The 27256-nt window shown below is 51.1% G+C and overlaps 1 protein-coding gene and 1 long non-coding RNA gene across 4 annotated transcripts in view; one reads left to right on the top strand and one right to left on the bottom strand.

The window, feature by feature from the left end:
• Positions 1-27256, bottom strand: part of Hk1 (hexokinase 1) — a 92060-nt gene that overhangs the window by 8589 nt on the left and 56215 nt on the right. For all 3 annotated transcript variants that reach the window (XM_050138416.1, XM_050138423.1, XM_050138431.1), the window contains 12 exons: positions 25996-26144; positions 19732-19851; positions 15600-15695; positions 14934-15033; positions 14658-14841; positions 10805-10960; positions 8795-9028; positions 7201-7505; positions 5922-6070; positions 5531-5650; positions 3307-3402; positions 2444-2543 (listed from right to left, as the gene is read on the bottom strand). In XM_050138416.1, coding sequence (XP_049994373.1) covers positions 2444-2543; positions 3307-3402; positions 5531-5650; positions 5922-6070; positions 7201-7505; positions 8795-9028; positions 10805-10960; positions 14658-14841; positions 14934-15033; positions 15600-15695; positions 19732-19851; positions 25996-26144 — 1809 coding nt within the window. The remainder of the gene's footprint in view (positions 1-2443; positions 2544-3306; positions 3403-5530; positions 5651-5921; positions 6071-7200; positions 7506-8794; positions 9029-10804; positions 10961-14657; positions 14842-14933; positions 15034-15599; positions 15696-19731; positions 19852-25995; positions 26145-27256) is intronic.
• On the top strand, positions 10969-19322 carry LOC126499291 (uncharacterized). The gene is made up of 3 exons (XR_007591050.1): positions 10969-12516; positions 16941-17121; positions 19008-19322. It is a non-coding gene; the product is annotated as an uncharacterized lncRNA (long non-coding RNA).

Below are 27256 nucleotides of genomic sequence, written 5' to 3'. Positions count from 1 at the left end.
TACTGCACAGACCGGAACTCAGGCAAGGAGACCTTCCTACAGATGCTCTGGCCAGGCTCATGAAGAGCTTTGGTAGGTTTCAAAGCAACCTGAGATGTGGCTCCTCCCACACTTCTCACCCTGCCCCCCACCCTAAGCCTGGGCTCCCCTCCCCCCAGCTTCCCTTTCCTTTATAATTTAGTCATTTTGTCCCTGTGCTTTTTTGGCTCCTGGTTCCTCTCTTGGCCTCCTGGTTCCCATGTGCTCTCTTGGTCCTTTCTCTCCTGCTCCTCCCCCAACCTCTCTCCTCTCAAGGCCCGGTCTATCCTGCTGGCCACATTCAGTCTGGACTCTTCCAGATCCCTCTAGCTGAACTCTTCCTCATACCTACAGTAAAAACCTTCTCCTCAACCATACCCTGGAGTGCCCATGTCCTGTTTTCACTCAATCTCGACCCAAGGGTTTTGGAGTGAGGTTCCTGGTGGTGCAGCTGCCTATAAACTGCACTTACCATAGCAAAGCCCTCGGGGATGTGGGCAGCATTCATCTCATTCAAGGGTATGTCCCTCTCCCCCACCTCATTGGCCAGACCAAAGGCATAAACCCTCTGAAAAACTTAAGCAGAGTTCCCAAGGTGCTCCTCCTGACAATACCACTGGATTGTTACTGTTTTCTCAATTCCCTTCTACCCAAAGTATAAAAGAAGAGGGAAAAAAAAAAATAAAGAAGAAGTAGTAGTCCCGGAAATAGAAGATGCAAAGAAAGCCAAGATACGTAAACTGTATTCTTGGCCATGAGAAGTCTGAGCAAAGAGATCTCTGGATGGTGGCAAGAAAGAACGCCTAATCCTGGCATCAGAACCTCTGACAGCACTGTGCCGGCCGACCTGGACAGACTTTTGCTCCCAGGCAGGAAGGTGAGGCCTGGCCTGGGAGAAAATATGCCTAGTCACTCTGGCTCTGCAGGTCCCACCAAATCCATTAGCAGGTAAAAGGCTGGGCAGGGCTGGGTGGAGAAAGCTTTGCCAAAGGAAGGGATAAAGTCTCGGGGCAGACACCAAACAAACGCCTTTCACTCGGACCTGCTTCCTGATTTTCTGTTTTCACAGCAGTCACGTGAAGTGACTAATAATTGATACGAAAGCTTTCCTGGCGCAGAGGGCAACCTGCGAGCCCCATCCCAACCTCCAGACACCGGAAATGATCCCGAGACCAGGGTGACATTTCATGCTATCCAAGTAGTAAGTAGTGTTTGCGGATGTTGGCGACTAAGGAAGTGTTGGGGGACGTGCAATAGCTTACTTTAATTGCCAACTCAACATGACAACGGCCTAGATTCAGCTGGGAAGACAGTCTTAATGAGGGATTGTCTGCATTGGGTTGATATGGAAGACCCAGCCCCCTGCGGGCAGCACCATGCCCTAGGCAGGGGTCCTGAACTGGATAAGAGGGGGGAAGTCAAGTTGAGCACAAGCATCAGCCTGTGCATTCAATTCTCTCTACTCTATGAACAGGATGTGGCTAGCTGTTCCAGGTTCTTGCCTGTTTCTAACCTGGAATTGGGAGGGAAAATGAACCCTTTCTCCCCTAGGCTGATTTTGTTAGTTTGTTTCAGTATACCAGCAAGAATGAATAGAGGGCACTTCATTTTTCTCACGTCCCCTGATGCTAGGTCAAAGGATTTTCTCACCCTAGTCAGAGTGCTTGAGGAATTTAATGTTCTCGGGCTAGGGAGACAGCTCAGTGGGGGCAGCATTTGCCTAGCAAGCAAAAGGAGCTGAGTTCAAATCCCCAGAACTCATGTAGACACCCGGCACAACAGTGCGTGGCTATAATTCTATTACCAGTATAGCAAGATAGGAGGCAAACAAGAGACGCCATCTCAAACAAGGTGGACGCGAGGACCAACACCCCAGGTTGTCCTTGGACCCCCATACGCACTGTGGGATACATGCATTCCTGCACACATACTGTCCATACATACATGGACACACATACAGTTTCACGCTATTGAGGCCTGGGACTCTGCCATGTTTGGAATACAAGGCAACAACTACAGGGCTGGGGCCATTTAGACAGTGACTATTGATAGCGAATGATATCTAAAATCACACTTGCCCTTTCCAGCTAGACCATGGTCAGGAGCGAAGATGCTCTCCGCTTCCTTTGCAGCCTGTGAGCCTGCAGCCCTGGGGCTCTTAACACACAGGCTGGTTCCAGACACCCTACTCCATCTACCCAGGACACATAAGGATTTTTTTTTTTTTTTTGTGGCCTCTTTCCTGGAGAGTTCACTGACTGACAGTCCAATCATAATTGATGTGCGGCAGCATTATGGGATGTTGGGAATGGAACCCTGCAGCCTTCCTCCAATACAGAATACTAAATAAATGGGACCAACAGATTGACTGTCTCCAATGAAGAACTGAGCTGCCGGATCTCTACAAACCAGGCAGGACACTTACCTACGATGAGTCCAATTTCACAGGTGGGCTCCTCATAGGCGCAGGTCATCATGGTGCCCACCGTGTCGTTGACCACGGCCACCACATCCAGGTCAAACTCCTTTGGAAAGAAAGGGACATGGGTCTTAGGGAAGGGGCCAGCTTGAATCCTGCTTGTTCATGCTGTGGGCTGGATGCTGCTGGAAACCTGGGCTGATTTCTTGACTGTGGTCTGTACTTTGACACAGAGTAGCAATATCTTCTAAGTCTATTCCAGCCAACAGGGCGTCCACATGTGCTGCTCGGGAACCCCACAGTACCTGGCTCTATGGGTTCTTATGACTTTACCCCTCTTTGAGTATATCATCCCTTTATTTATTATGTATAAATACAGCATTCTGTCTGCATGTACACCTGAATGCCAGAAGAGGGCACTAGATCTCATTATAGATGGGTGTGAGTCACTATGTGGTTGCTGGGAATTGAACTCAGGACCTCTGGAAGAGCAGCCAGTGCTCTTAACCTCTGAGCCATCTCTCCAGCCTCCCATTTCCTTATTGTGTGTGCACGCACATGCACACACATACACCACAGCCCGTGTGTAGATCAAAGGGTAATCCACAGGAGTTAATTCTCTATCATGTGGTTTCTGGGAACCAAACTCAGGTCACCAGACTTGGTGGCAGGCTCTTTCCAGCTCCCATATTATCCTTAACAATATAAAGCTGACAAGTGTCACTTTAATGCTGGCAGTGATTGGGGACACCTCTACTGTCCCCTAATTACATGCTTCTATGGTGTTCCAATTCTTCACAAAGAAGCAAGCTTAATTTTTGTAAACCCCCCTAAGGCAAAAAAACATTATTTTAAAAATACTGAATTACCTCTCTCCTCTTTATGGCATCCTTCAGTAAAGTGACCACATCGTGACCCACACAGTCGCTGGCCTTGAAACCCTTTGTCCAGGTGATCAAGATTCCCTACAAGAGAAGCCGCGGAAGAGCCTGGGTGAGTAACCCTTCGAAAGCCAGGAGAATTTGATACCCTCCCTCCCCGGCAATAACCACGAAGGCTGTGTCTAGATGCGAGGACATCATACTCTATAATATAATGAAGTGTGAGTGAGACCCTGTGGGCTGGCCCCCTCCATCTTCACAGCTATCTCCTCTCCAATCCCACCTCACAGATGGAAAAACAGAGGCACGTAAGGTTGGTTGCTGACCGTGTAACGGAAGGAACGCAAAACTATAGTTATACAAGCGCTCTGTGTGTGTGTGTGTGTGTGTGTGTGTGCACTATAGGAGTGGGAGGTGACGGTTGAGTCATCCTGACGGATGTGGTGGCCCACACCTAGAATCTCAGTACTTGAGTGGCTGAAGCAAACATATTATCCTTTAGTTCAAGAGCAGTCTAGGGTACGTAAGTTCTGGGCTAGCCTGAACTACAGACCTCTGAAAACTGCAATTACAAAAGTTTAGGACTAGAGGTGTCGCTCAGCTAGCAGAGTGCTTGCCTAGCATGTACAAAGCCCTAGCTTTGAGCCGGGCACTGCACAAACCAGGTGTGACGGTATACACTCATAATAATGCCAGCACATGGGAGGTAGAGGCAGGAGGATTAGAAATTCTAGGCCATTCTTGGCCTCATAAGGAATCTGAAGCCAGCCTGGGCAACATAAGACCCTGCCTCAAAAAAAAAAAAAAAAAAAAAAAACCTGCTGATATCTAAGAAGGCTTAACGGTCAGCACCATGACCCAATGACTGATGATATCACCTTCCTTAGCTCTCCCAGCACTGCCAATCAGGCCTTAGACTATCACCTGGAGTCTCTCCCTGGCCATGTCTCCACTTGTACCATGCCGGGCTGCCTACAGATCTTTCGGAGAGGTTGGTTGTTCCTCCCTCAGCCGTCCCGCATAATCTTATCCCTCTGTCCCCAATATGTCCACCCACCCGTGGCCCTTCCTGCGCAGCTGAGCGCTGGCACACGGTTCTGACTCTGGCACTGGTATAGATCGCTAAGGACAGAAACAGTAATGAAATAGGAGGAGGACAGGACTCCTCAGGAGGGAGATGACTTTCACTGCAGAAGGCAGGCCGAGGGAAGAGTCCAGGTTGAACATGGCTGGCAGATTAGACATGAGAGAGGGGAGGGGAAGCAAGAGCGTAGGCATCAACCAAAAGAGGAGCCTGGTGTAGCCAAAATGGCTGTTTGATGGGATCAGCCCCTGGGAGGGAGAGGTTTAGGGGAGGGGGCAGGGCGAGAACTGTTGAGAGGAGCCACAGGTACTGAGTGAGACCTGTCTTGGGTTTGAGTCCTAAAAGGAACCTTCACCCATCCCCACACCCTAGCCCCATCTGGGACCCATTTCACCCCATCGCTTTCTCAGGCATTTACATAAAAGTCTGTTCTAACAGCGCACTGTGCCAGGGCCTATGAGCATCCAGCTCCTTGCCATACAGCCAGCCAAAAGGAAAGCCACTAGGGGCTGAGGATGAGGCTAGCTGGCAGAGTGCTTGCCTAGCATGGGCAAAGCCTTGGGCTCCATGCCAGCACACATAAATCAGGCGTGGTGGCACACGCCTGCGACTCCAGGACCTAGGAGGTGGCGGTGGTGAGAGCAAAGGCTTCACAACCAAGTCGGCAGCCAGCCTGGGGTAAAGGAGCAGAGGGAAAAGAAGTGGGGTTGGGGAGGAAGGAAAGAAGGAAAGAAGTTAGTGAGCTACTTAGGAGGTGTGCAAAGTTCTACAACGAAGGTGACAGCCAAGGACACAGGGAAACAGAAAAGGGCATGGTTCTTTGTGCCTGGAGACAATGTAGTTCTGCCTGTCCTGGAACTTGTTCTGTAGACCAGGCTGGCCTCAAACTCAGAGATCTGCCTGCCTCAGCCTCCTGAGTGCTGGGATAAAAGGTGTGCATCACCATCACCTGGCAAGATGACTCCTTTCAACAACGACAGAAGAGTAGTCTTAGGGTGTTCTGGAAGTGACCCATAAGACATGGAAGACCGTCCCAGACATCTAAGGACAGTGTTGAGGTCAGAGAAAGCCCTAACCACATGAAGTCAGCACTGTCAGAGGTCTGCTGTGCACAGGAAAGAGACTCACACAATCCAGACTCGTCTGCTTGCAGGGAAACGAGAAGGTGAAGCCCAGAGGCATCCGGGGGCCTTTGATTCCCATGTAGTCCAGGAAGTCGGAGATGCAGGAGACAATGTGGTCAAACAGCTTTAAGAGAGAAGAAACGGGTTAGCGAGGCTCTCTTTGGTTTCTCAGTTTCAGCATGCAAACACGCATACACGCACGCACACACACACAGACACACGCATGCAGAGCCCCTTTCTCTGGTAACTTCATATCCTGGAATCATGGGCAAGGCACAGCACAAAAAAACTTGATGTTTTAGGGCCACAGGGACAGCTACAGCGTCACGTGGCAGGTATGGGTTATCCCGTGACCACCAATGCACCCTCGACAGGCATACGTACGTGCCCCTTACCTCTTCCCCGGTGCCCTGCATGATCTCCACGGGAATGGAGTAGATCTTGTTATGCATCTCTACCGTCCGCTTTTTCCCACTACGGATCTTCACCAGCAGGACACGGAAATTTGTTCCTCCGAGATCCAAGGCCAAGAAGTCACCATGCTCTGTCACAAGGAAAACATCGAGAAAGCCACAGGGTGGCTGTGTGCGTCTTGGTGGCTGCTGCCCCGCTCCTCGCAACTGCCCCCATCCTGCATTTCCGGGACCGTGATAAATGTTGCCTGTGATAGCCAGCACGGCCTCAAAGGAGAGCTGGACTCTGAGTGACAAGCTGGGCTGGCATCAGAAGGATGGACCCAGGAGGGAACTATTGGTCACAATAGCTAAACTTCACCAGGGTTACTTAAAAACCGAACAGTATCTTGACTTTAGGACCCTCGTATCAAAACATGCATAATTTATATCAATGTATGCAGCCTAAAAATGGCCACAGCCTCTCTTCCCTCTTTGCCATGTGGGTGCAAGCTACTGCAGTGTCTTGCCACTGAAAAATGGAGGAACCTATTTCTCTTCTTCTGGAGGTTCTGGGGTCCAAGCTGTGGCTTCCAGACCCTGTTTCGACCCATCGGTAGAGTGCAGTAGCCCACTGGTGGGAAAGCCATGGCTAGCCACGCTGACCCTGGGTATCCAGAAAAGGCTGAGGCTGGCCTCTCAGCTGACCCTCAGCAGAGCCTGGCCTGGAGCAGAATTGCCCGCGGCCACTGTAGATGGTAGTTGATCTATGCCACTAAATTTGAGAGTAGTTTACAAATTTACGCAATAAGTAACTTAGCTCTAAGATTCGTTTTCTGCCCCAGTCATTATTCTGAGGATCCACTCAAAAATCTTTCCCTCAGAAGTAGCGGCAGTGAGGGGCAGGATGCTTCTCCAACCTGTCCATCTCCTTCACACATACCCTGCTACTACTGAAAAGAAGAGGACTGTGTGAATTCTTCTACTAGTCTGTCTCATGTAGCTGAGGCTGGCCCCAAACACACTCACTATATAGCTGAGGCTGGCCTCAAACTCCAGAGAGCAAGCACGCGCGCGCGCGCGCGCGCGCGCGCACACACACACACACACACACACACACACACACACACACACACACACACACAGGGATGGGTAAGATTCCAGCTCTTGTCAAATTAGGCATTACCAGTGCAAAAGCATCCTTGGGAGGGTCCAAAATGTCCCCTATCCAGCCCCCCTGGTTCTTGGGACAGAGGTGGTGGCAGTCCCAACAAGCCCTCACCAGTCCCATCCGGGATGCTCCGGACAAAAGAAGGCAGCATCTTGACGGTAGCCTTGCTGTGTGTCTCCTTCCTCAGCCCCATCTCCATCTCTGCCCGCATCCTCTTCTTCACCTCCATCAGGTTCTGCTTGGAGAGGCGGAAGTGGGCCAGGGTTTCCTCAATCTGCCGGTGCTGCTCGGCCAGGCGGTAGGCCACTGCGGTCACCATGGCAGCCCCCTTGCCACTGCCGCTCTCTGAGAGGAGGAAACGCACATCGCAGTCAGGCACCAGGCGCCTCAGGGTCTTGTGGAAACGCCGGGAATACCTGAGGGAGAAGGTGGAAGTGGGTGTGCCGCCGCGGTCGGACCAAGCTACCTGTCGGGGCATCTGGTAAGGGGTATCTGGTAACTCTCCAGTCAGCAATGCTAATCCCATTCTTTCTACTGCTTTCCTTAGGCACACACTCTAGGAATGCGTAACACGTGCACGCGCACGAGCGCACACATACAAGCACGGAAAGGGAGATTATCCAAAACTGCTTACAATGAGTTTTACCTACAAAAAAAAAAAATTCAAGGGCCCATACCATCTTGTGTGAATCAGAAAGCCTGCCACCCCTAGCTCCAGACCAGTCAATTTCAGACCAGCCTGGGCTACCCAGAAAGACTTTGTTTCAAATGATAAAAAGTAAAGAAAGGGAGGGGGAGTTCTTTCCTCTGCTGTATTAAAAGTGTCACCGGGGCCAAGGCAAGTGCTTCAATCCGAGAAACGGGGTGAGTGAGCACTGCTGCCGCCAGGGCAAGTGACCTGGGCCAGTATTGACCTTGGACTCCAGAGACCAGCTCTGAAGGTGGAGTGCTGAGACACACACGGGTTTAGTGAGGAGCTGACAGAAGGAACTAGTGCAGAGACAGGGCTCAGTCACCCCTCTTGTTCTATTTTTATTTCCACTCAGCTCTTCCCCTCCTCCCTAGAAGAAAAGCTTAGGCCAGCATGAAACACAGAACTGTGTCATGCCGCACGGAAGGCTGCCTGCCAAAGGAAACAGGAAAAGCCGTTTCCCCAAAATACCAGCGGTCATAGCCTCCAAGGAACGGATTAAGAATGATTTCTATTGGCTCAGAAACTTTTTAAATGGTCTCAAGTTTCTAGTAATTCTGAAATGAGAAACACCTGCTGCAAGGTAGTCTTTGTTTACGTGCTGGCCTCAGACTCAGAGATCCGCCTGCCTCTGCCTCCCGAGTGCTGGGACTAAAAGCATGTGCCACCCGGCCCGCCTTAAGTTCCAGTTCTAAAGGGGATGCCATCCCTCTGGATAAAATGCAGCCAGGCTGCGGACACATGACGCCTCACATTCCTGTCTAGAGAAAACTCTATCTCACCTTGGGAAGTGAAAGACCCAGAAGTAGACTGCAGGAACGATACGTGAGAAGACACCGAGGGTGGGACGTCCCACGTGAGCAACTCCTAGCCCGATTTCCCGGAACTAGGCACTCCCCACTGTCTTATCTTCCCGAACCATACCCGTGGTGGGTGCGCAGTCTGCCCTCTTGGAAGGGCCCTGGTCTCAGACAGGGGGAACTAATAAATAAATACAACATAGGCTGGACTCACTGTGGGTGTGTCTTGTAGAGAGAACCATCCACACCAACTGTGGTCCGAAGCCTGGCTGTGCCCTTGTTGTCACGCAGGCGGTTCAAGATGGCCCCGAGCGTGGCAGCCACTAGGTTGGCTGAACGGAAGGAGACGATAGTGCATACGTGCTGGACTGAGACACAGTCATCATCAGACGGCTCCACTCCCAAGCGGGTTAAGATTTCCTTGGCATTTTGAATGCCTTCCTTATTCCTGTGAGGTGAGAGGCCAAACTTCGTGAGTTCGGGACCATGCCAGGCTGTGGAGAGCAAGCACCAGAGTTGGGAGGCAAAGCTGGGGAAGGCAGAACCCTAAATGCAGCCTGGCACTGTGAAACACCTGGGACGGGCGCGCCTGCCTAAGGAAGGATCTGGCTGGTGGAAACACTACATCATGCCAGGCCTCAGAGAGGGGAGACCGCACACACAGCCTGTGAGCAAGTAGAACTGTTTCCGCCCGGGAGTTAGTGCTCATAGTGAAGGGGAACCTCTCCTCATGAGGCTCTGGGTTGGTTACAAGTATGTCCCGATGTTTTCTGTAAAATTCTAATTTTCTGCATATACATGTTTTATGTATCTTTTTAGTTTCAGGTTAGTTTTTAAAATCTCTCTATCCCCCTCCCTCTCTTTGCAGTTATGGTTCGCAGTAACCAAAGACCCAATGGCAGAAACAGGCCAAGGACTTCACCAGTGACTCTGAAATTAAGTTACAGCCTGCACACAGAATCTCAGGACCAGAGCCAAAAGAGAACCCAATGACAAACTCCAACAAAGGCTCAGGCCAAGAGCGGGAGTGCAGGAAAGTGCTCGTCCTCCTGGTGGCCTCTTTCTTTAACCACAGGGACAGCTATGTTCAAACTGTTGGAGCCAAAGCAAAGTTTTGCTGGCATGATGTGAATTTCCTAGGACCAGTGAGGGCACGCTGCAGGTAACTCATGTGGGGACCCGATGACACGGAGCAGCAAGCTGCCTCGCGTCTTGCTGATGGCCTCCCGTGGCTACACGAAGCCTCCTGGACCCGGTGGAACACAGAAGCTATGCACGGCACACGAGTCCTTTAGGCTTGGGGATCCTGAGCTGCACCACACTGTGAGTCTCTCAGACTGCAGGCAGGTCTGTGCCTAACAGTCAAGACGGTAGAGTCTCGGCATCCCATGGGATGCCAAAGGGCAGAGGCCAGGATGCTGCCTGGACTTTCTCCTTATCTATTTATTAGCCAGTAGTTCCTAAATTTGGGTTTTAGGGAACATGGCTGTCCACAGGCATTCTCTGAGAACATATGGAAGCAGGGAGGCAGTTTGGGCTCAAAAGAAGTTTGGGTAATGTTGGGTTAGCCACAGTGGTCAGGTTTCATTGGTATCCTAATTAATGAATAGGCCACAGAACTATCCAGTCATTGACTGGATGCTTCTAGGTTCCATAGAACACAATTTGGGAAAGGCCATGATACACCAAGAGGGAATTCCAAGAATCCAGGCCCAGCTTTGGTCAGTCCCTTGCTCAACACTAGAATCACCGGCTTCATTGATTAGAATCTTACATGGGTGGGGAAGGTCAGGTTAGGGAGTGGATGTGTAGTGAGCGAGTGTGCAGTGTGTTTGTGGTGTGTGTGTGAGATGTGTGTGTTTTGTACTAAGTTATTTCTTTTTTTTCTTCTTAAGACTTATTTTTTTTTATGTCTGTGGTTTTTCTGGTGCACCACACACGTGCTCGGCACCTGCAGAGGCCAGAAGTTGGAACCCTGGAAACAGGTGACTGTGAGCTGCCATGAGGGTGCTGGGGACTGAACCTGCTGAGTCATCTCTCTAGACCCCTCCGTTTTTTTAAAGACCTTAGCAGAAAGATTGTGTAGATAAACCAGCGGGGTTAGGTCCGGCTCCTGAGGGTGAGGGGAGATTGATCCAGGGAGCCTGGTGTTTGGGGAGAAGCTGTCCCCAGTCAAGAGTTAGCAGGCCCCTGCCTCCCTCCTAAGCCCCCAGACGGTACCTACTTTTCAATGGCTGACACGTCACTCGTGTTGAACTTGCCCCTGGTGAGCAGCTCCGGAGTGATGCGCCCCTCAAACAGGAGGCCTTCCTTGGCCATCTTCACCAGGATGAGCCGGACCAGCTCCCCCATGTACATGCCGCTGACCATCTTCTCGAACCTGCAGGAGGGAATCCGAATCCCATAGGTATCTAAGTTCCCTCTCTTCCAACACCAGGGTCAGCATTCAAGGATTCGACAGCGGAAAAGCAGAAGGGACCCACTGCCTCTCTCTCAAGCTCCCAGGCTCTGTGGTAGGCAAGGTCACTGGTGCGGTTCAACAGCGGGTCGCTGATTCTAGACAGGGTGGCCACCCAGGAGGACAGGACACTGCAGGGCAGGACAGGTGAGGAAGGCTGCCTGGAGGTAGGGAACTGTTAGGATTTAGATTGGGGGGCAGGTGAGAGGGGCGCTTACACAACCGCATGACGTACTTTCATGGGACCGTCATTCCTAGCACTATACCACAGAGCCTTCCAGAACGGAGGTAGCCAGGAAATGCCCAGCTCAGAAGATGTGTGTAGTGATATTTTGTTTGTGTTTTAACAAATAAATCTTGCCTGAAGATCAGAGTGCCAAGCTAAGCCACTTGTGGTGGTGGCACACACCTTTAATCCCAGGACTCACAGAGGCAGAGGGATCTCTGTGAATTCAAGGTCACCCTGGGCTACAGGAAACTGACCCAGTCTAAAAGAGAAACAGAGCTCACGTAAAGATGATCCCAGCACTTGGGATCCCCTGCCTTTAATCCCAGCACTAGGGAGGTGGAGGCCAGAATGATATGGCTGGGGGCTGGGTGAAGAGGAATGTAAGGCAGTGAGGGGACAGGAGCTGAGTGCAATCTGAAGCAGTCAGTCCGAGGACAGGGTCGCCCCTTTGGTCTGAGCATTGGCAGAGGTAAGAACTCTAGTAACTGGCTGCTCTGCTTCTCTGACCCTTCAGCTTTCACCCTGATAGCTGACTCCAAATTTTTATTATTAAGACCAATTAGAATTTAGCCAGGCAGTGGTGGCACATGCCTTTAATCCCAGCACTTGGGAGGCAGAGGCAGGCGGAGCACTGAGTTAGAAGCCAGCCTGGTCTACAGAGCAAGTTCCAGGACAGGCGTACCTACACTGAGAAACCCTGTGTTGAAAAAAATCAAAAAAATAAAAATAAATTAGAATTTATGCTATAGAAGAGGAAAAGTCTATTTTGGAAGGTGGGGGAAGCTATTCTCCATGAGGAAAGTGGTTACTTGTACATTTGTTTTAAAAATTATTAATTATGTGTTGTGTGTATGTTGTCTGTGTGCCGGAGTATTTGTGCTCACAGAGGGTGGTTTTGAGCTGCCTGACATGGATCCTGGAACCTGAACTTTGGTCCTCTGCAAGAGCAGGACTATCTTCCCCCACCCCTGTACATATGCTGATCACAGCCTTGGTGCTTGATGACGAAGCTGGAGATGACAGGTATCAGGGACAGGACTTAGGCCCTCAGAGCACGACTGCCCGGAAGCTTCCCAATAACATGGGCCCCTGAGGATCGCTCTACCATGGAGAAGCTGAAGTTCAGAGAAGTCAATATACCTATTCATGGAAGAACAGCAACAGCAGATCTGGGTTTGGAACTCAGACCCCTCAGCCCTGGAGCCCTAAATCTTCACTTTCTGGGTGCAGGAGCTGAGACCTGGAACTGGTAAGTAGCTGAGATCAACAGATGTCTGTCTCTATGTCTGATGGTTTCGGGTTTTTTGTTTAGTTAGTTAGTTTGGTTTTGTTCTTGAGACAAATTCTCACAAAGTCAGGCTGGTCTCAAGTTTGATCTGCAGCAAAGATGACCTTGAATTTCTGAGTCTCCTGTCTCCAGGAGGCCTGGGATTATAGGTGTGTGCGATGAGGTCTGGTTTACACAGTACTGGGGTTCCGACTCAGGGCTGTGTGTGTGTTATGCAAACACTACCAGCCTTGCTGCATCCCCAGCCCCTCACAGCATCCTTTTGCTCACTGGCCTCACTCTAACAGTCAGAGGTGGGCTTTGGGTAGCTGAAGGCCAATCAGCTCACCCCACTGCTCTGGCCAAATTCAGGACTAGGCCAATCTCACAATGAATGTGGTATGAGATCTGATTCTGGTCCATAGGGGAGTCTGTGGATGGAAAGAGCACATGCCAACCTGAAGACTCAGTCTGAGGATCCTGGGAGCTTCCGGGGCTTGACACCATATTTGAGTCAGACCGGAAGGAACCCCTAAGCCAAGCAGACCAGAGACCTCCTCTTGAGGGTGGCTGGCTGGCACCCCCAGGCCTGGCAGTGACACAGCAAAACAGTTTGTTCCAGTCAGAGCCATCCAGCAGCCAAAGATGCTGCCGGGCCCTCGAGCACCCAGCCTGGCCTGTCGGTACAGCACATGGTCCCCTTCCAAACACAGTCTTCATTGTTCCCTGTCTCTGACAGGCCCAGGCAGGCCCGCCTGGCTCCAGAGAGTGGAAGGGAGTGGAAAGCTCCATGGCCTGGCTGTTCAGCCACTGCCCGGGCTCTGTGGGAAGAGCCCCGCCAAGTCTAGGCTGGAATCCCTGAGCTGGCAGAAAGCAAGCAGAGCCCGACAGCCAGATTCCTCTCAATTCTGTTGCCACTGCACATCTAGGCCTTAGTTTCCTCTACAGAGGACCTGTGTTCACACAGGTCATGACCATAAAATCTGGCTACTGAGTGCTTACGACCTTGCCTGTGTCTGGCACTTCCAAAGCTATTGATAAGTTCATTTGAAATGGGGAGTCTCATGTAGGTAGCCTCGGCTGTCTTTGAATATACTATATAGCACAGGATGACCTTGAACTTGTGACCCTCGTCTACCACCTCCGGATGACAGGACTATAGACACGTATCGCTGCACCCAGTTTATGGCACACTAGGGATGGAGCCCAGGGCCTCGTGCATGCCTGGCAGGCACTCTACCAACCGAGCTACATCGCTTGTCCCGATCATAAGGGGATTAAATGAAAGTATGTTATTTGACATTGTCAATTAATCTATAACTTGATATGTATGGAGATTTTTGCCTGCCTGTATGTCTGTGTACCAGGTGTGTTCTTGGCGCCGTCAAAGTCAGAACTGTGTGCAAATCTGGAACTGGAGTTATAAATGGTTTGGAGCTAGCGTGTGAGCATTGGGGATTGAATTTAGGTCCTCTGGAAGAGCAGTCAGGGTTCTCAACACAAAGATATCTCTCCAGCTCTAAATTTAAAGAAAAAAATTGTTATTATTGTGTGTGTGTGCACATTTATGTGTTCATGGGTGCACATGCCATGACACACATGGAGATCAGAGAACAACTCTGCGGCTGTGGCTCTCTCCTATCTTTACGTGGGTTTCAGGACTCGAACTCAAGTTGTCAGGCTTACACACGAAGCACCCTCACCTACTAAGCCATCTTGCCTTTAAAGGTATGAACTCCATAGCTGTACAGCTAACCAAGCAAGAACAGTCCGGTCACGCAAATCTGAAATAGAGGGCGGGCTAATAGTGCAAGCCTGTCATCTCAGCTACGCAGGAGGCTGAGACTGGAAGACTGTAAGTTCAAGACCAAGCTAGGCAACCTAAGACTCCGTTTCAAAACAAAGAAAATACAGTTTAAAGGCTGACGATGTGGCTCGGTGGTAGAGTATTTGCCTAGCATGCCAGAGCCCCGTGGTCCACACCCGTGTGACAAAACCAAACCAAACCAATGGGTGACAGCATTTGTGGCTACCTGGATTTATAGCTTTCCTGTCTACCCCCCAATCTTTCGCTAAGTGCTTCTTAAGTTAGATGTGTAGCTGGGAAGAGAAAGTCTACTCACAACTGCTTCCCAGGGTTGAGGGACCCCCGGTCTAACTCTCTATCAAACTCGGTCCGGATGTCTTCCAGGGACCCGTCGTCCCCAAAGGCCCCCCATTCCGTGTTGATGCACATCCTGCCTTCATCGCCTTCCACCAGGTCAATGTGTCGCAGCTCCTCCATGTAGCAAGCGTTGGTGCCAGTACCTGGGAGAAACGAGGTGGGGAGTCGTGACCACACACGGAAGGGGAGGGGACCTCATGGGCTGCGCAAAGGACGGAGCTCAGGGGGCACCTACCAATGATCAGGCCGACTTCACACTGTTGGTCATCGTAGCCGCAGGTCATCATGGTCCCCACTGTGTCATTCACCACAGCCACAATGTTGGCGTCATAGTCCTGGGGACCAGCGATGAAGAGAACGTCACCATCAGCTCCCACATGGGTGCAGAAATCCCAACCCCAGAGATAAGCTTGGCAGGCATGCTTCAATTCTCACACGCTACCAAGCTAGTGGGTGGCGCCGGCTTCACTGCAGCCAGGACTCAATTAACTGGATTAGAGAGTGGTGATTACGTTATGGAAACTGCAAGGTCCCCTTAATTATCTGGCTCGGGATTCTTTGGGGAGCGTATTTTTCCTGCGGAGCTACCTACATTCCTCTGCAAGCCTCCAAAGCGCAGCTGGCAATTCCGCATGCGCATGCGCAGGAGGAAAGCAGTGTCCAGTGCTCTAATCCCAGCAGGTTACCCCGGAGGGTCTCTCTGCCGCAGGCCACCTCTGGTGGCTCTTCTGAGACTTCCCATCTGACTTGCTCCCCTGGGCTGGGATTCTCACTTGTCCCCTGTCAGGGTGTTCAGACCACAGAACTTCCGTGTCCCTCCCCTCCGGGCAGCATGAGCGGTACGCCATTTTAAGATGGAGACTGTCCCATACCCGAATCTGCACAACCTAAGAGAAATTACCCCTCGCTTCTTAATGGCTTTATTCAGCAGCTTGACCACGTCTGTCCCTTCCACACCACTGGCTTTGAACCGCTTTGTCCATGTGATCAGGATAGCCTGCAAAAGAAAGTGAGAAAGTGGATGAGGCCTTGGGGGCTACTCCTGCACGGGGACAGAGCAGACGCCCTCAGTGACAAGTGGCCTCTACCAAGTCACACTGGAGCCAGAGCTGTCTATCCACTTAATGGGTTCTCTGGGGCAGCTTTTTTTTTTTTTTAATGATTTATTTATTTTTATTTTATGTGCATTGGTGTTTCGTCTGCGTGTATGACTGTGTGAGGGTGTCGGATCCCCTGGAACTGGACAATTGTGAGCCACCATGTGGGTACTGGGAATCGAACCGGGGTCTTCCGGTTTGGAGCCATCTCTCTTATGCACACCCAGGTGGATGTCAGCCAGGACCCATTCAAAAGAGCTGGAGAGAAGCCTCAGCAGTTAAGAGTACTCGGTAGCTGGGGAGAGGACCTGAGTTCAGTTCTCAGCATCCGTATTTGATGACTCACAAGCACCTGTAACTCCAGTTCCAGAGGATCTGACACCCTCGCCTGACCTTTGTGGGACACAAGGAAAGCAATGGGCCAGCAAGGTGGCTCGCTGGGTAAAGGTGCTCCCCAAAAGCACACAGACTTAAAACCGATGGGAGAGAGAGTCAGAGAAACCAGTAAGACCTGGTTGATGGATCACCTCCTCAACTTTTCAGCCAGGCCTCAATTCCAATCCACAACCAAACAAAAGAGGAAAAAGCCATGCTAAGCAAATTAGCCTTGCCAGGGCCGTGGTACTGAAGCACTGTGGGACCTGTGCTGCTTTGAGCCTTCCACCCCATCTGTACGTGACGCATCCACCATCGGATAGTAGGATAGTACGATGCTCATCTCTGCTTGCACGTTCGTGGAGCAACAGCAAGCAGAAGAGAGGCTGACTAGGCTGCGTTCCCGGGAGCATGCGTGAGTTGGGACTTAGCTCGGCATTACACTTTGTATCACTGCAATGGTTTTCACACATGGCCTTAAAAAAATAATAGTAAAAGAGAGAATAAAAGAGCCCTACTTGGCCGCTCTTTTCTCAGTGGGGAAGGTTGCTATAGACACAGCAGCTTTGCCATGGTCATTGCCAAGGCCCTGCCAGCCTCCCAGGGCTTATACAAAGAAGAGGGGCCTGACCTGGCTCTGAGAGGCGTGCAGACTACGGGCTGCACAGGAGTGGGCAAACCCTCATTGAGTTTGTGATCCTACACTCTGGAGCAAGAATGACTAAGCCCAGCATTAGAAATGACCCTGGTCGCTGTTTTCTTCCCTTCAGCCTCCACTGAAACAAACACGGACTTGGGTGACTGGAGCCAAGCTCCTACCCACTTCCTGGTGGGTGTTATCTCATTCCCCTGAGGAACGTTTTGTATGTTGAGAAGAATGGAGTTGGTTTAGCTTTGGGCAATGGCGGTCCCAGCCTTGAACCCTTCCTCCGTGGGGGTCAGGGTTGGTAGGTAAGTCACACTTCCGGCTCTTCCTCTGCCCACAACACCCATACCCACATCTGTTCCATCCTGCAGGCTCCTGTCCCCAGGAGGATGTCCCTCCTGCTACCCCTTCCTCCCTGCTTCAAAGACTGCTTTGTGGAGGCCAGGCCATATCCACTAGCCATGCTCTCTCAGGGCCTGGCCCAGTGCCTGTTAGACACTTAGTTGTCACGTTGGTCGCTTAGCGGCCATCTCGGTTATTAGACCAACTGCCAGGTCTCTAATTGACCTTTTGAGATAGGGTCTCATGTGGACCACTTTGGCTTTGAACTTGCTACACAGCTGAGAATGACCTTGAGCCTCTGATCCTCCTGCCTCCACCTCCCAAGTCCTGGGTTATGACTGTGTTGGAATTACGAGCATCGTGTACCGAGCTGGGGATCAACCCCAGGGCTTCGTGCCTACGGGGCAAGCACTGAACTGAGTGGGATCTCTGCCCAGCAATTGGATATTCTGAGAACATATCTTCACATAACTCTTGCTATAGTAAACCGAACTGTTCCATCATTAGCAATGGTTATGAATCTTTTAATGTGCCTAATGTACAAACTAAACTTTCTCAGTGATGTGAAAGTATTGGCAGAAACACACACACACACACACACAGAGTTCAGCATGATCTAAGTTTAGGCGCCTTCTGAGGAACTGGGACCTTCCCTCCCATGTTATCACACAATAGCAAGCATTGAGGAAGGGCTGGGAGAGGTACTCTGGGGGCCCAACTGCTCTGAACAGCTTGGAGGTATCAAACTGACAGGTATCTAGGGAGTCTAGATGGGACTTACCCAAGTTCCAGATGGAGAGAAGTGGGGACAGGAACATCTCAGAGGTACTCAAGGGAGGGGGGCACAAAATGCAAGGTAAGACCCAGGTGCTCCCTGTCAGGAGCCATTTCCCCCCTAACAATCATTACAGGAACCATCACTCTAGGGAGTCTGCAGAGAACCTCACACCCATAGTTATGTTCTATTGTCAAAACCTGCCCCTCACCCAGTTAACTGCTAATCTTAGCGGAACCCGCCTCACATTCCAGCTATCCAGGGAACCAGGTGTGGCCACTTGTGACTTCTGGCCTGTCTGTCTGAATGTAACCGAGCTACGTGACCGGAACCACGCAGCCTGCGAGATCCCGTACCCTGCCCCCCATTCCTTACCATATATAAACTGTAACCCGTCCCTAATAAACCGAGGCCTTGACAAAGTTGCTTGGCCTCCGTTCTTCTGTCTTAGCTCATTCCCTTCCAGGTAGCGCCCCTCCGAGACCCTGGAATAACTGGATTGCAGGGTGGGTTACTAACCCCTAGACTGAGTAGCCCACCCAACGCAATCCACAGCTCCCGGTTCAATCATGAATAATCCGGGTCACCCCGTGAAGGCCTCGGCTCTCTATCCTAAAACAAGATCTACTGAGCCCTTCTGATTCTGCAAGTCAAACAAACGCACAGCCTCTGGCGTCAGGAAAAGCAGCAACAGGGACCACATCAACAAAGGGGTCCAGGTACTGCCGAAAAGCAAGCATGCAGGACACCCGGTACCCAAATGCTGCAGTAAAGTAGACTGGTGTGAAATCACATTCTCTGCTGGCTCCTGGGCTGCAGGCAAGCCTCAGTTTCTCCATCCTTAAGGGGGCTCAGAAGCACTTAATTCACAGAGATTATGTGTTAGCTGTGAAGTGCACTTGAAAACATGGGCCTGGGGCCTGCTGGGCCCTCAGAGTTAACTGGCATTGGTACACACACACACACACACACACACACACACACACACACACACACACACTGGGGTGGAGGCTTGTTCTGACCCTTCACATAGAAAAGGAACAAGCTCCGCCTACTTTTTCCACCTCTTCGCAGCTCTCTGAGGAGCAGTTTTACCACGGGGTAGAGCTGAGTGTATCCTTGCCAAACAGATGCATGAATGAACAAACAGCAAACAGGAAAGTTGCCGGGACAAGTCGGCCACCTGGGAGCTCGACAAGGAAGCCAGAGGTTTCTCTTAAGGAAGACATCCTGATTCCCGAGGCACAGCACCTGCCCAGACTCGCAGTCGCCATGTGGCTTCCAGGTAAACACACTTCAGTCCCGATATCGCTTCTCTGCGTAGCTGTCGAGCCTGTCTACCTTGCTCACCTACGAGAGCCCCATCAATGGCTCCCTCCACCGGGTGGCTGTAAGTACCATAACTGACCGCTAAAACTACACCAGCAACTAAAGCAACTGGTCAGCAGAACAGGCTGGAGGCATGGCTGAGCGGGTAGAGTGCTTGCCCAGCGTGCACTAGATTCGGGGTTCAGTCCCCAGCATCACATAAACCAGGCAAGGAAGGAGGACCACAAGTTCAAAGTCATCCTAGGCTACTATCCAGAGAGCAGCCTGGGATGCATTTGCCCCCCTCAGAAGAGGTTTGGGGGTGGGGTGAGGCGTAAGGAAGGAAAAGAAACACGACCCCACAAGCTCACATTAATTTTGGCAACTGGTTCCAAAACCATGAGGCATGCAAGTCACCCATAAAAGCAAGGGGAAACCTGAGGGCATGGTTGCCATCTTCGGAAACCAATCAACCCCAAGGCATCCTCACCTCGTCTATTTTGGATTGTCGGCAGGGGAAAGAAAAGGTGAATCCCACGGGTAGTTTCTTGTCTTTGATCTTCCTTTTCTCCATGAAGTCTCCCAGGCACTCAGCGACATGATCAAAAAGCTGGAAGGCACAGAAGAGGGACATCAGGGTGGGGGCAGAAAGAGGACTGTTTCAGAGTGTGTGCGCGTGAACGCGCACACGTGCGTTTGTGTGTGTTTGTACCAGCAAACAGCTCTCACAGAACACCTCCAGCCCCCCAAAGGTCACTATCACTAGTCATCTAGTCACTGAAGGGACATTAGAAACACAGAGAACCAACAGAGTCTTCCATAACACCCTGGCCATGGGTTTCCATCAGCTGGTCACTCCCCACGCTGACCCTGGAACTCCTCAGGCAGCTCCATGGTTGGAACTATCAATCAAAGCATTGTGTTTTTGCTTCACCTCCTGGAGGAAAGATGAGCACTCCTAAAATGCATGGAATCCAAGTGTGGCAGGCACAGGGCTCTCGCAAGCTGCACCTGCCCCATCGCTGACACCCACGTCCAGAAGTATAAGTGGGGCTGGGGGTCTGGCTTAGCGTACAGCACGTGTCTAGCCACAACGCCCGTGTCTGATCCCTGGGACCTAACGCCCAAAGAAATATACCAATGTCAAACCCACATGACAAGCTAGACATGGTAGCGCAAGTCCACAATTCTAGCACTCGGGAGTCTGAAGCAAGAGGATTGCCTTGAGTTCAAGGCGACGCTAGGCAATGGAGTGAAACCCTGTTTTAAACAATAACAATAAAAACCCAGATGCTACCTTCACGGCCCTGGGGTCTCTCCTGCCACCCCGATTTCTAACACTCTCATGTAGGACTGGAAAAGGAGCCAGGTGTGCTCTGGGCTGTCTCTGTTCTGAGTCATCCCCGCATCTTTAAGGGCTGCCCCCGCTCATCACTGTATAAATACGCCCTGCTGTGACTATCCCACAGCGTGCATCCAGCATTGCCATGCAAGCCCGCTGGCTCTGACTCAGCACTGCTGAGGGTAGTGGGCCTTTGGGAGACCCCCACCGAGCTCCTTGGAGTTCAGAAGAGGATGGTTGGTGTCAAAGTGCCAAACCTTAGTCACCTTGACCCAGCTTAGAGAGGACCTGACTCACTGCTGGGTTTTAGGGAACGCCCGGCCCATTCTGACTTGGGAGCCTTGGTGCGGAGTCACTATTACTCAGGCTACACACACTGCAGCAGTATCTGGGACTGAAGAGACACGTGACCGTCCTCTCTGGAGAAACCAGGCTAAGCTTCCTGTGACCTACTTCAGACTGATACAAACCCCTTCCTTAGTCAGTTATTGAGCCCTGTGCCAGCTAGCTGCACCGGGGGCTCCAGGAACTCCTGGTCCCAGTGAGCTGAAGGAAGAATGGTCGCGCAGGAAGGGCGGGGCCTGAAATGGCTCACCGCAGCAGCAACAGGGCCACAGCAGGCACCCGGAACCCATACCCAGCACCTGGAGCCGAGCCAAATGCATCTCCCCATAGCAGCTGATAAAGCCCAGCTGCACTGGGTGTACCAGTGCACACCTATGATCCTAGCACTGGAGAGGCTGCGGGAGGAGGGTCCAGAGTTTCAGGCCAGCCGGAGCGACGGTTAAGTTCCAGGCCAGGCTAGGCATCTTAGAGATGCCCTGTCTCCTGGAACAAGAGGTAAGAAATGAGCTTGGGATGCAGCCCAGTGGTGGAGCACTTGTCCAGCATCCCAAGACCCTGGACTCAATACCCAGGACCACTAAGTAAATGAATGAATGAACGAACCCTCATCACCTTCCTCACAGCATGCTCGTTATTTTAAAACTACACACAGAGGCTCTAGTGACTTGCGTTTATAATCTCACACTTGGGAGGAACAGGGAGGAAAATGAGTGTGAGGCCAGTCTGGACTATATAGCAAGTTCCAGGCCAGCATGAGCTAGCTAAAATAAACATTTTAGGGCCAACGAGATAGCTTAGCAGATAAGTGCTTCCCACCAAGACTTGGAGACTGGATTCAACACTTGGGATTCGCATGATGGAAAGAAAGAACTACCTCTGACAAGCTGACCTCTGACCTCCACATGCTCCCACTGTGGCACGTGTGCACCTCCACACACATGCATACACACACACAAAAAAAAATCAATTTTTTAAGGAGGGGCAAGATGGCTCAGTTGGTAAAGTGCCCTCCCCGCAAGCATGAGGACCCGAGTTCAGATCCCCAGAACACATATAAAGGGCCAGGTGAGGTAGTGTACTGTGGCCCTGGTGTGGGGGAGGAAGAAGAGACAGAGCAGCTCGCCAGTCAGTGAACCTGGCTTCGATGAGAGGCCGTGTCTCAAACAGATAATGTAGAGCGTGTTGGAGAAAGGCTACCTGACAGCAATCTCTGGCCTCTACATTTGTGTTCTCACACACGTGTATGAGCACCCACACAACTTGTAAATATATATGCTATACACACACACACACACACAGAGAGAGAGAGAGAGAGAGAGAGAGAGAGAGAGAGAGAGAGAGAGAGAGAGAGAGAGAGAGAGAGAGTCAACTGACTAGCAGGGCAAATAATGGCAAAATAAAACAAGAAAAGCAACAATGTTAAGTATTATTCAAAATTATCAAAACTAATGTTTGTGTGTGTGAGTGTGTGCGTGCTTACGTGTGTGTAGTGTGTGTATAAGGTGTATATGCACATGTGTATCAACATGTGTGTCCCGGTGCTCATAACTGAGGCCAGGGGATAATATCAAGTGTTCTATTTTATTACCTTGAGAGAAGGTGTTTCATTGAATCTGAAGCTGGGCTGGTGACCAGTGAGCTAGCTCAGGCCATCCTCCTGTCTCTGTTTCCTGAAAGTATTGGGGTTACAGCCATTTGGGCAGCCACATCCAGCTTGTTGTTTGGTTTTCTTTTTCTTTGAGACGTGGCTTCTCTGTGCAACTTTGGCTGCACTGCAAACCAGGCTGGCCTCGGGCTCAAGAGATCCACTTGCCTCAGCCTCCAAAGTGCTGGGTGGGATTAAAGGTGTGTGCCACCACCACCACCCGGCTACACCCAACTTTTTATGTGAATTCTGGGACCCAAACTCAGGTCCTCACGTTTGTATAGCAAGGACAATGACGGCCGAGCTGACTCCCTGGTCACTTAAGCCATGTTTTAGCGATGTTGTATGTAGCTTCTGAAATCATAAAGCTGAAAACCGAGGGAGGCTTTGAGATACCATGTGGGTGAGAGGGGAGAAAGAGAGACTGAGTGGGGGGGCCTGCAGGGTGAACATACTGCCTGCTCATCTCTAAGCTTAACAGTATTCCAGATGACAGGTTTAAAATCAATTTAAAACATCAAGCCGGGCAGTGGTGGTGCACACCTCTAATCTAGCACTTGGGTGGCAGAGGCAGGTGGATCTCTGTGAGTTCGAGGCCAGCCTGGTCTACAAGAGCTAGTTCCAGGACAGCTAGACTGTTACACAGAGAGACACTGTCTCGACACCAAAAAACAAAAAAGCAAACAAACAACAACAACAAAACCCCAAACATCTACATATCACAGAGGGTGAGATCCCCCACAGGATCCAGCCCCTTAAGCCTTCACTGTTCAAAGCCTGCAAGTCTCAGCAGCTCCACGGGTAACATGAGGACCCGGGTCACCACAGAGCTCCACGGAAGAGGTCAGCGATCTCAGGAGATGGGCCACTCGATACCAGGCAACCGCTATCACCAGAATGCTGCCAGAGATGTTCCGACTTTATCCCCATCCTTCCTCCCACCCTGCTCCCCTCGCATCCTGACCTAAGCTCCTGTCCACAGCCACATTTTCTCATCATCAAAGATCTAAGAAACAAATAGAGGCTCAGAGGTTATGGGAGTTTGAACGTAACTGACCCCCATAAACTCATAGGGAGTGACACTGTTAGGGGGTGTGGCTTTGTTGACGCAGGTGTGGCCTTGCCAGAGGAAGTATGTCACTATGGGGGCGGGCTTTGAGGTTTCCTATGCTCAAGACACTACCAAGTGGTCAGTTGACTTCATGTTGCCTGCAACATGTAGGACTCTCAGCTCCAGACCACATCTGCCTGCATGCTACCATGCTCCCCACCATGACGATAATGGACCGAACCTCTGAACTGTAAGCTTCCCAATTAAATGTTTTCTTTATAAGAGTTGCTGTGGTCACGGTGTCTCTTCACAGTAATAGAAACCCTAACTGAGACAGAGGTCAAGAACACTCAAGTTAGGTTGGTGGCATCCATATCAGGTGGCTCACAATACCTGTAGCCCCAATTCCAGAGGACCCAATGCCTTCTTCTGGCCTCTTGGGGTATTTACACCTACAGGTATGTGGCACACATTTCTGTCATTTAAATTTTTGCTGGATGTACTAATGCACACCTCTAACCTCAGCTCTGGGAGGCGGAAGCAAGTGGATCTCTGAGTTTGAGGTCAGCCTAGACTGCAAAGTGAGTTCCAGGACAACCAGGGCTATATAGTGGAACCTGGTTTCAAAGTAAATAAATAAATGAAAAAAAGGAAAAGAAAAAAAAGTCCTAGTGGCTGAAACTGTAACTTCTGGGGTGAGATCACCTCCGAAATCTCAGAATTTGTCCAGCTACTAAAACAGCTGACCAGGGCTTCTCATGAAGATGGACATAACGGATACCTAGCCACACAGTTGCCACGGTGATTAAATGAGTCACGAGACGGAAAGTGTTTATGTGTCAGCCACTTGCACATTACAAGCGTGGTACTTGGTGTGTGCTATAAAATAAGACACCGCACCACCACTGTCATCATCGTTCTAGGTGACTTAGAAGGAACGAAGAAACAAACAGCAGGAAGCGAAGGATCCCAGGGATAAGAAGGAAAACTGGGGGCCCAGGCTGGAAGGAAATTACGGAGCAAGTGTCCCCTAGGATGGAGGCACCCCCTAAACAAGCCCTAAGAGGCCGAGGCACACAGGGAATGTTTGCACGCTGACAGTCTCAGCAGTGGCTCGACCTCGGGACCACCAACAGCGATAAGCCAGCACCAGCAGACCAGGACCTGCCAAGAAAGCTGCTGGCTACCTACAGAAAAGAAGCCACTCAATGGGCAATGGGGACATGGGTAGGAGACCTCCCTTTCCCAAGCAGTATCCTTGAGCTGAAGGGACCAGTCTCTAAAGCCGAGTGATGGAGACAGGACCACCTAACGTGGCTTCACCTGCCTCTGTGGCTGATGGTAAGAGGACTTGCTCACTCCAGAGACAGCGTTTCCTTGCACGGAATCCAAGCAGCAGGCAGAGTTCGAGGCCAGGACCAGCTCCTGTCTAGGTGGGTTGCTCTGACTCGCAGCCACAGTATCTTAGTTAAGCACTAAGTGGGATCCTCTAGAGAAGGCCCCTGGGCCTCACCTCACAGGCCACCCCAGAACCATGGCTTTCTGTGGAGAACTTGAACACTGCCAACCACGAACTCACACCTTCCCCAGCAGGAATCAGGCAAGCTTCTAACTGTACCAAGACCACAGCCCCAGTGTGGAATGTGGGTGGGTGCAAGCTCCCATGCATAAGAGTAATGGAGCACCCCCACGTGATAGGCTCAGGGGACCCAGAAATGAGTGAAAACCTGAGGGGACTTCCTAGCCTTAGTCACAGGGACCCACCACACATCACAAAACAGCTCTTCTCCACGTGTGCACACATCCTTTGGTCAGGAAGGTTGGCCCTGCTCAAGGTCCTGTGGAAGGAGGAGAAGCTGGGGGTATAAATGTGAGGAGAGATGGCCATTTCCAAAGCAAAGCTTGCAGCCTCTGCTGGCTGAACCAAGGCTGTGTGCACATCATTAAATCAAGAGCACAGAGCTCCCGATACCCCAAGCGAGGAACCACTCCACTGGGCCTGGCTTCCAGGGAGTGGGTGAAGAAGCCAGTGGTCTGAGGGGCATTTCTACCCAAAGGGTGGGCTAACCCTCTGCCAAGGAAACAACCCCGGATCCTTTAGGAGCAAAAGCACTTGCAACAATGCCATGGAGCCTCCCTCCTCACAGCCTTCACCCGCGCCCACACCACCAGTTCACCAGACGGTGCATGCCTCTTCAGGCATAAGCAGCTCCACACAGCTGCCTCCTCCCTCCCCTGGGGGTCCTTTACAATCACTTGTGACAGACCTCCAGTGAGTCTCACCATGCCCCAGCTTTCAGAAGTCTGGCCCCTGTGGGTACTCCAAGGGATGCTGGCTCGACTGAACAGAACGAGGAAGTCGAGGACCCACCTGGCTTCCACTGCCGTGCACGATGTTCTCTGGGGTTTCGTAGACCTCAGACTCCATGAAGACATTCTGGTTCTTGTCGTGATTCACCTGCACCCGCAGGATACGAAAGGAAGACCCGCCAAGATCCAGGGCGATGAAATCCCCCTTTTCTGACAAGGGAGGAAAGAGGTGTCATATCAGATTGAAGTGTGAGAAGACCCTGGGCAGTATCCACCCTTTGGATCTGGCCCTGTCTCTGCCGCCAGCCATATGGCACGTTCAGCAGAAAGTGCGCTCACCTCGCCTGGCCCTGCTGGAGCAACTCCAGTCTCACACTGCAGAAAAGGCATGGAACAGGGCACAAGACTCCATTCCACCTTCCTCGGATTCCTTAGCCCATTTAAAGAGCAGCACTGACGCCCATAAATAGACCACACAACGCTGGCTTTTTAGTTCGTTGAGATGGGGTCTCAGGTAGCCCAGGCTAGCCTCAACATCGCTATGTAGCTGAAGATGACCCCAGACTCCCAACCCTCCTGCCTGAGCCTCCCAACTGTAGAGATTAAAGGTGTGTGCCGACACACCCAGCTTGCACAGGATTTCAGCACGGGAAAAGACTGTGCTGAGGTCCATCCTAGCCTGGGATTCCTTCCACGTTGGCTCAGATGCCAACCATGGCTTGCCCAGAGCTCTGGTTACTCCTTGGGTTGTTTTCCATTATTGTTGTAAGATATATATAACATGAAGCTTAGCACTAGGACCATTTGAGTGCACAGCTCAGTGTCGTGAAGGACAACGCGAGGTTGAGGAGCTATCACTAATGGCGAAACTTTTCTATCACCCAATGTGACTTGGAAACTATTAATCAGTAATTCTTCATCCCCATCTCTCCCTAGGAACCTCCACTGCACTGTCTGAAACATTTTATATTCTACATCTCATATGTGGAAGCAGGCATAAATAGTCTTTTTGTGACTGGTGGCTTTCACTTCGTGTAATGTCATTGATGTTACAGCCGGATTAGCAGGCCAGAAGTGATAGTTACCCTTGTCTCCCTAAGTACCAGTAGTCCTCATATCCACGGCCATCAGTATCAGCCTATGGAACCTCACTTTCCCTGAGAAGGATAACTAACATGCACAGCACACACACACACACACAATTTGCCATTTGAGTCACACATCATGCCATTCATTCATTCAAAGTGTACGTTTCAAGCCAAGGATAGAGGTACATGCCTGTGATCCCAGCACTTAGGCTAAGACAGGATTGCGAGTTCAAA

Source organism: Alexandromys fortis, unplaced genomic scaffold (genome assembly GCF_014885135.2).
Source record: "Alexandromys fortis isolate MF-2015 unplaced genomic scaffold, M_Fortis_MF-2015_v1.1 scaffold_9, whole genome shotgun sequence".
NCBI classification, from domain to species: domain Eukaryota; kingdom Metazoa; phylum Chordata; class Mammalia; order Rodentia; family Cricetidae; genus Alexandromys; species Alexandromys fortis.
The sequence above is the reverse complement of the archived record's forward strand: the minus strand, read 5'-3'. Positions and strand labels throughout refer to the sequence as shown.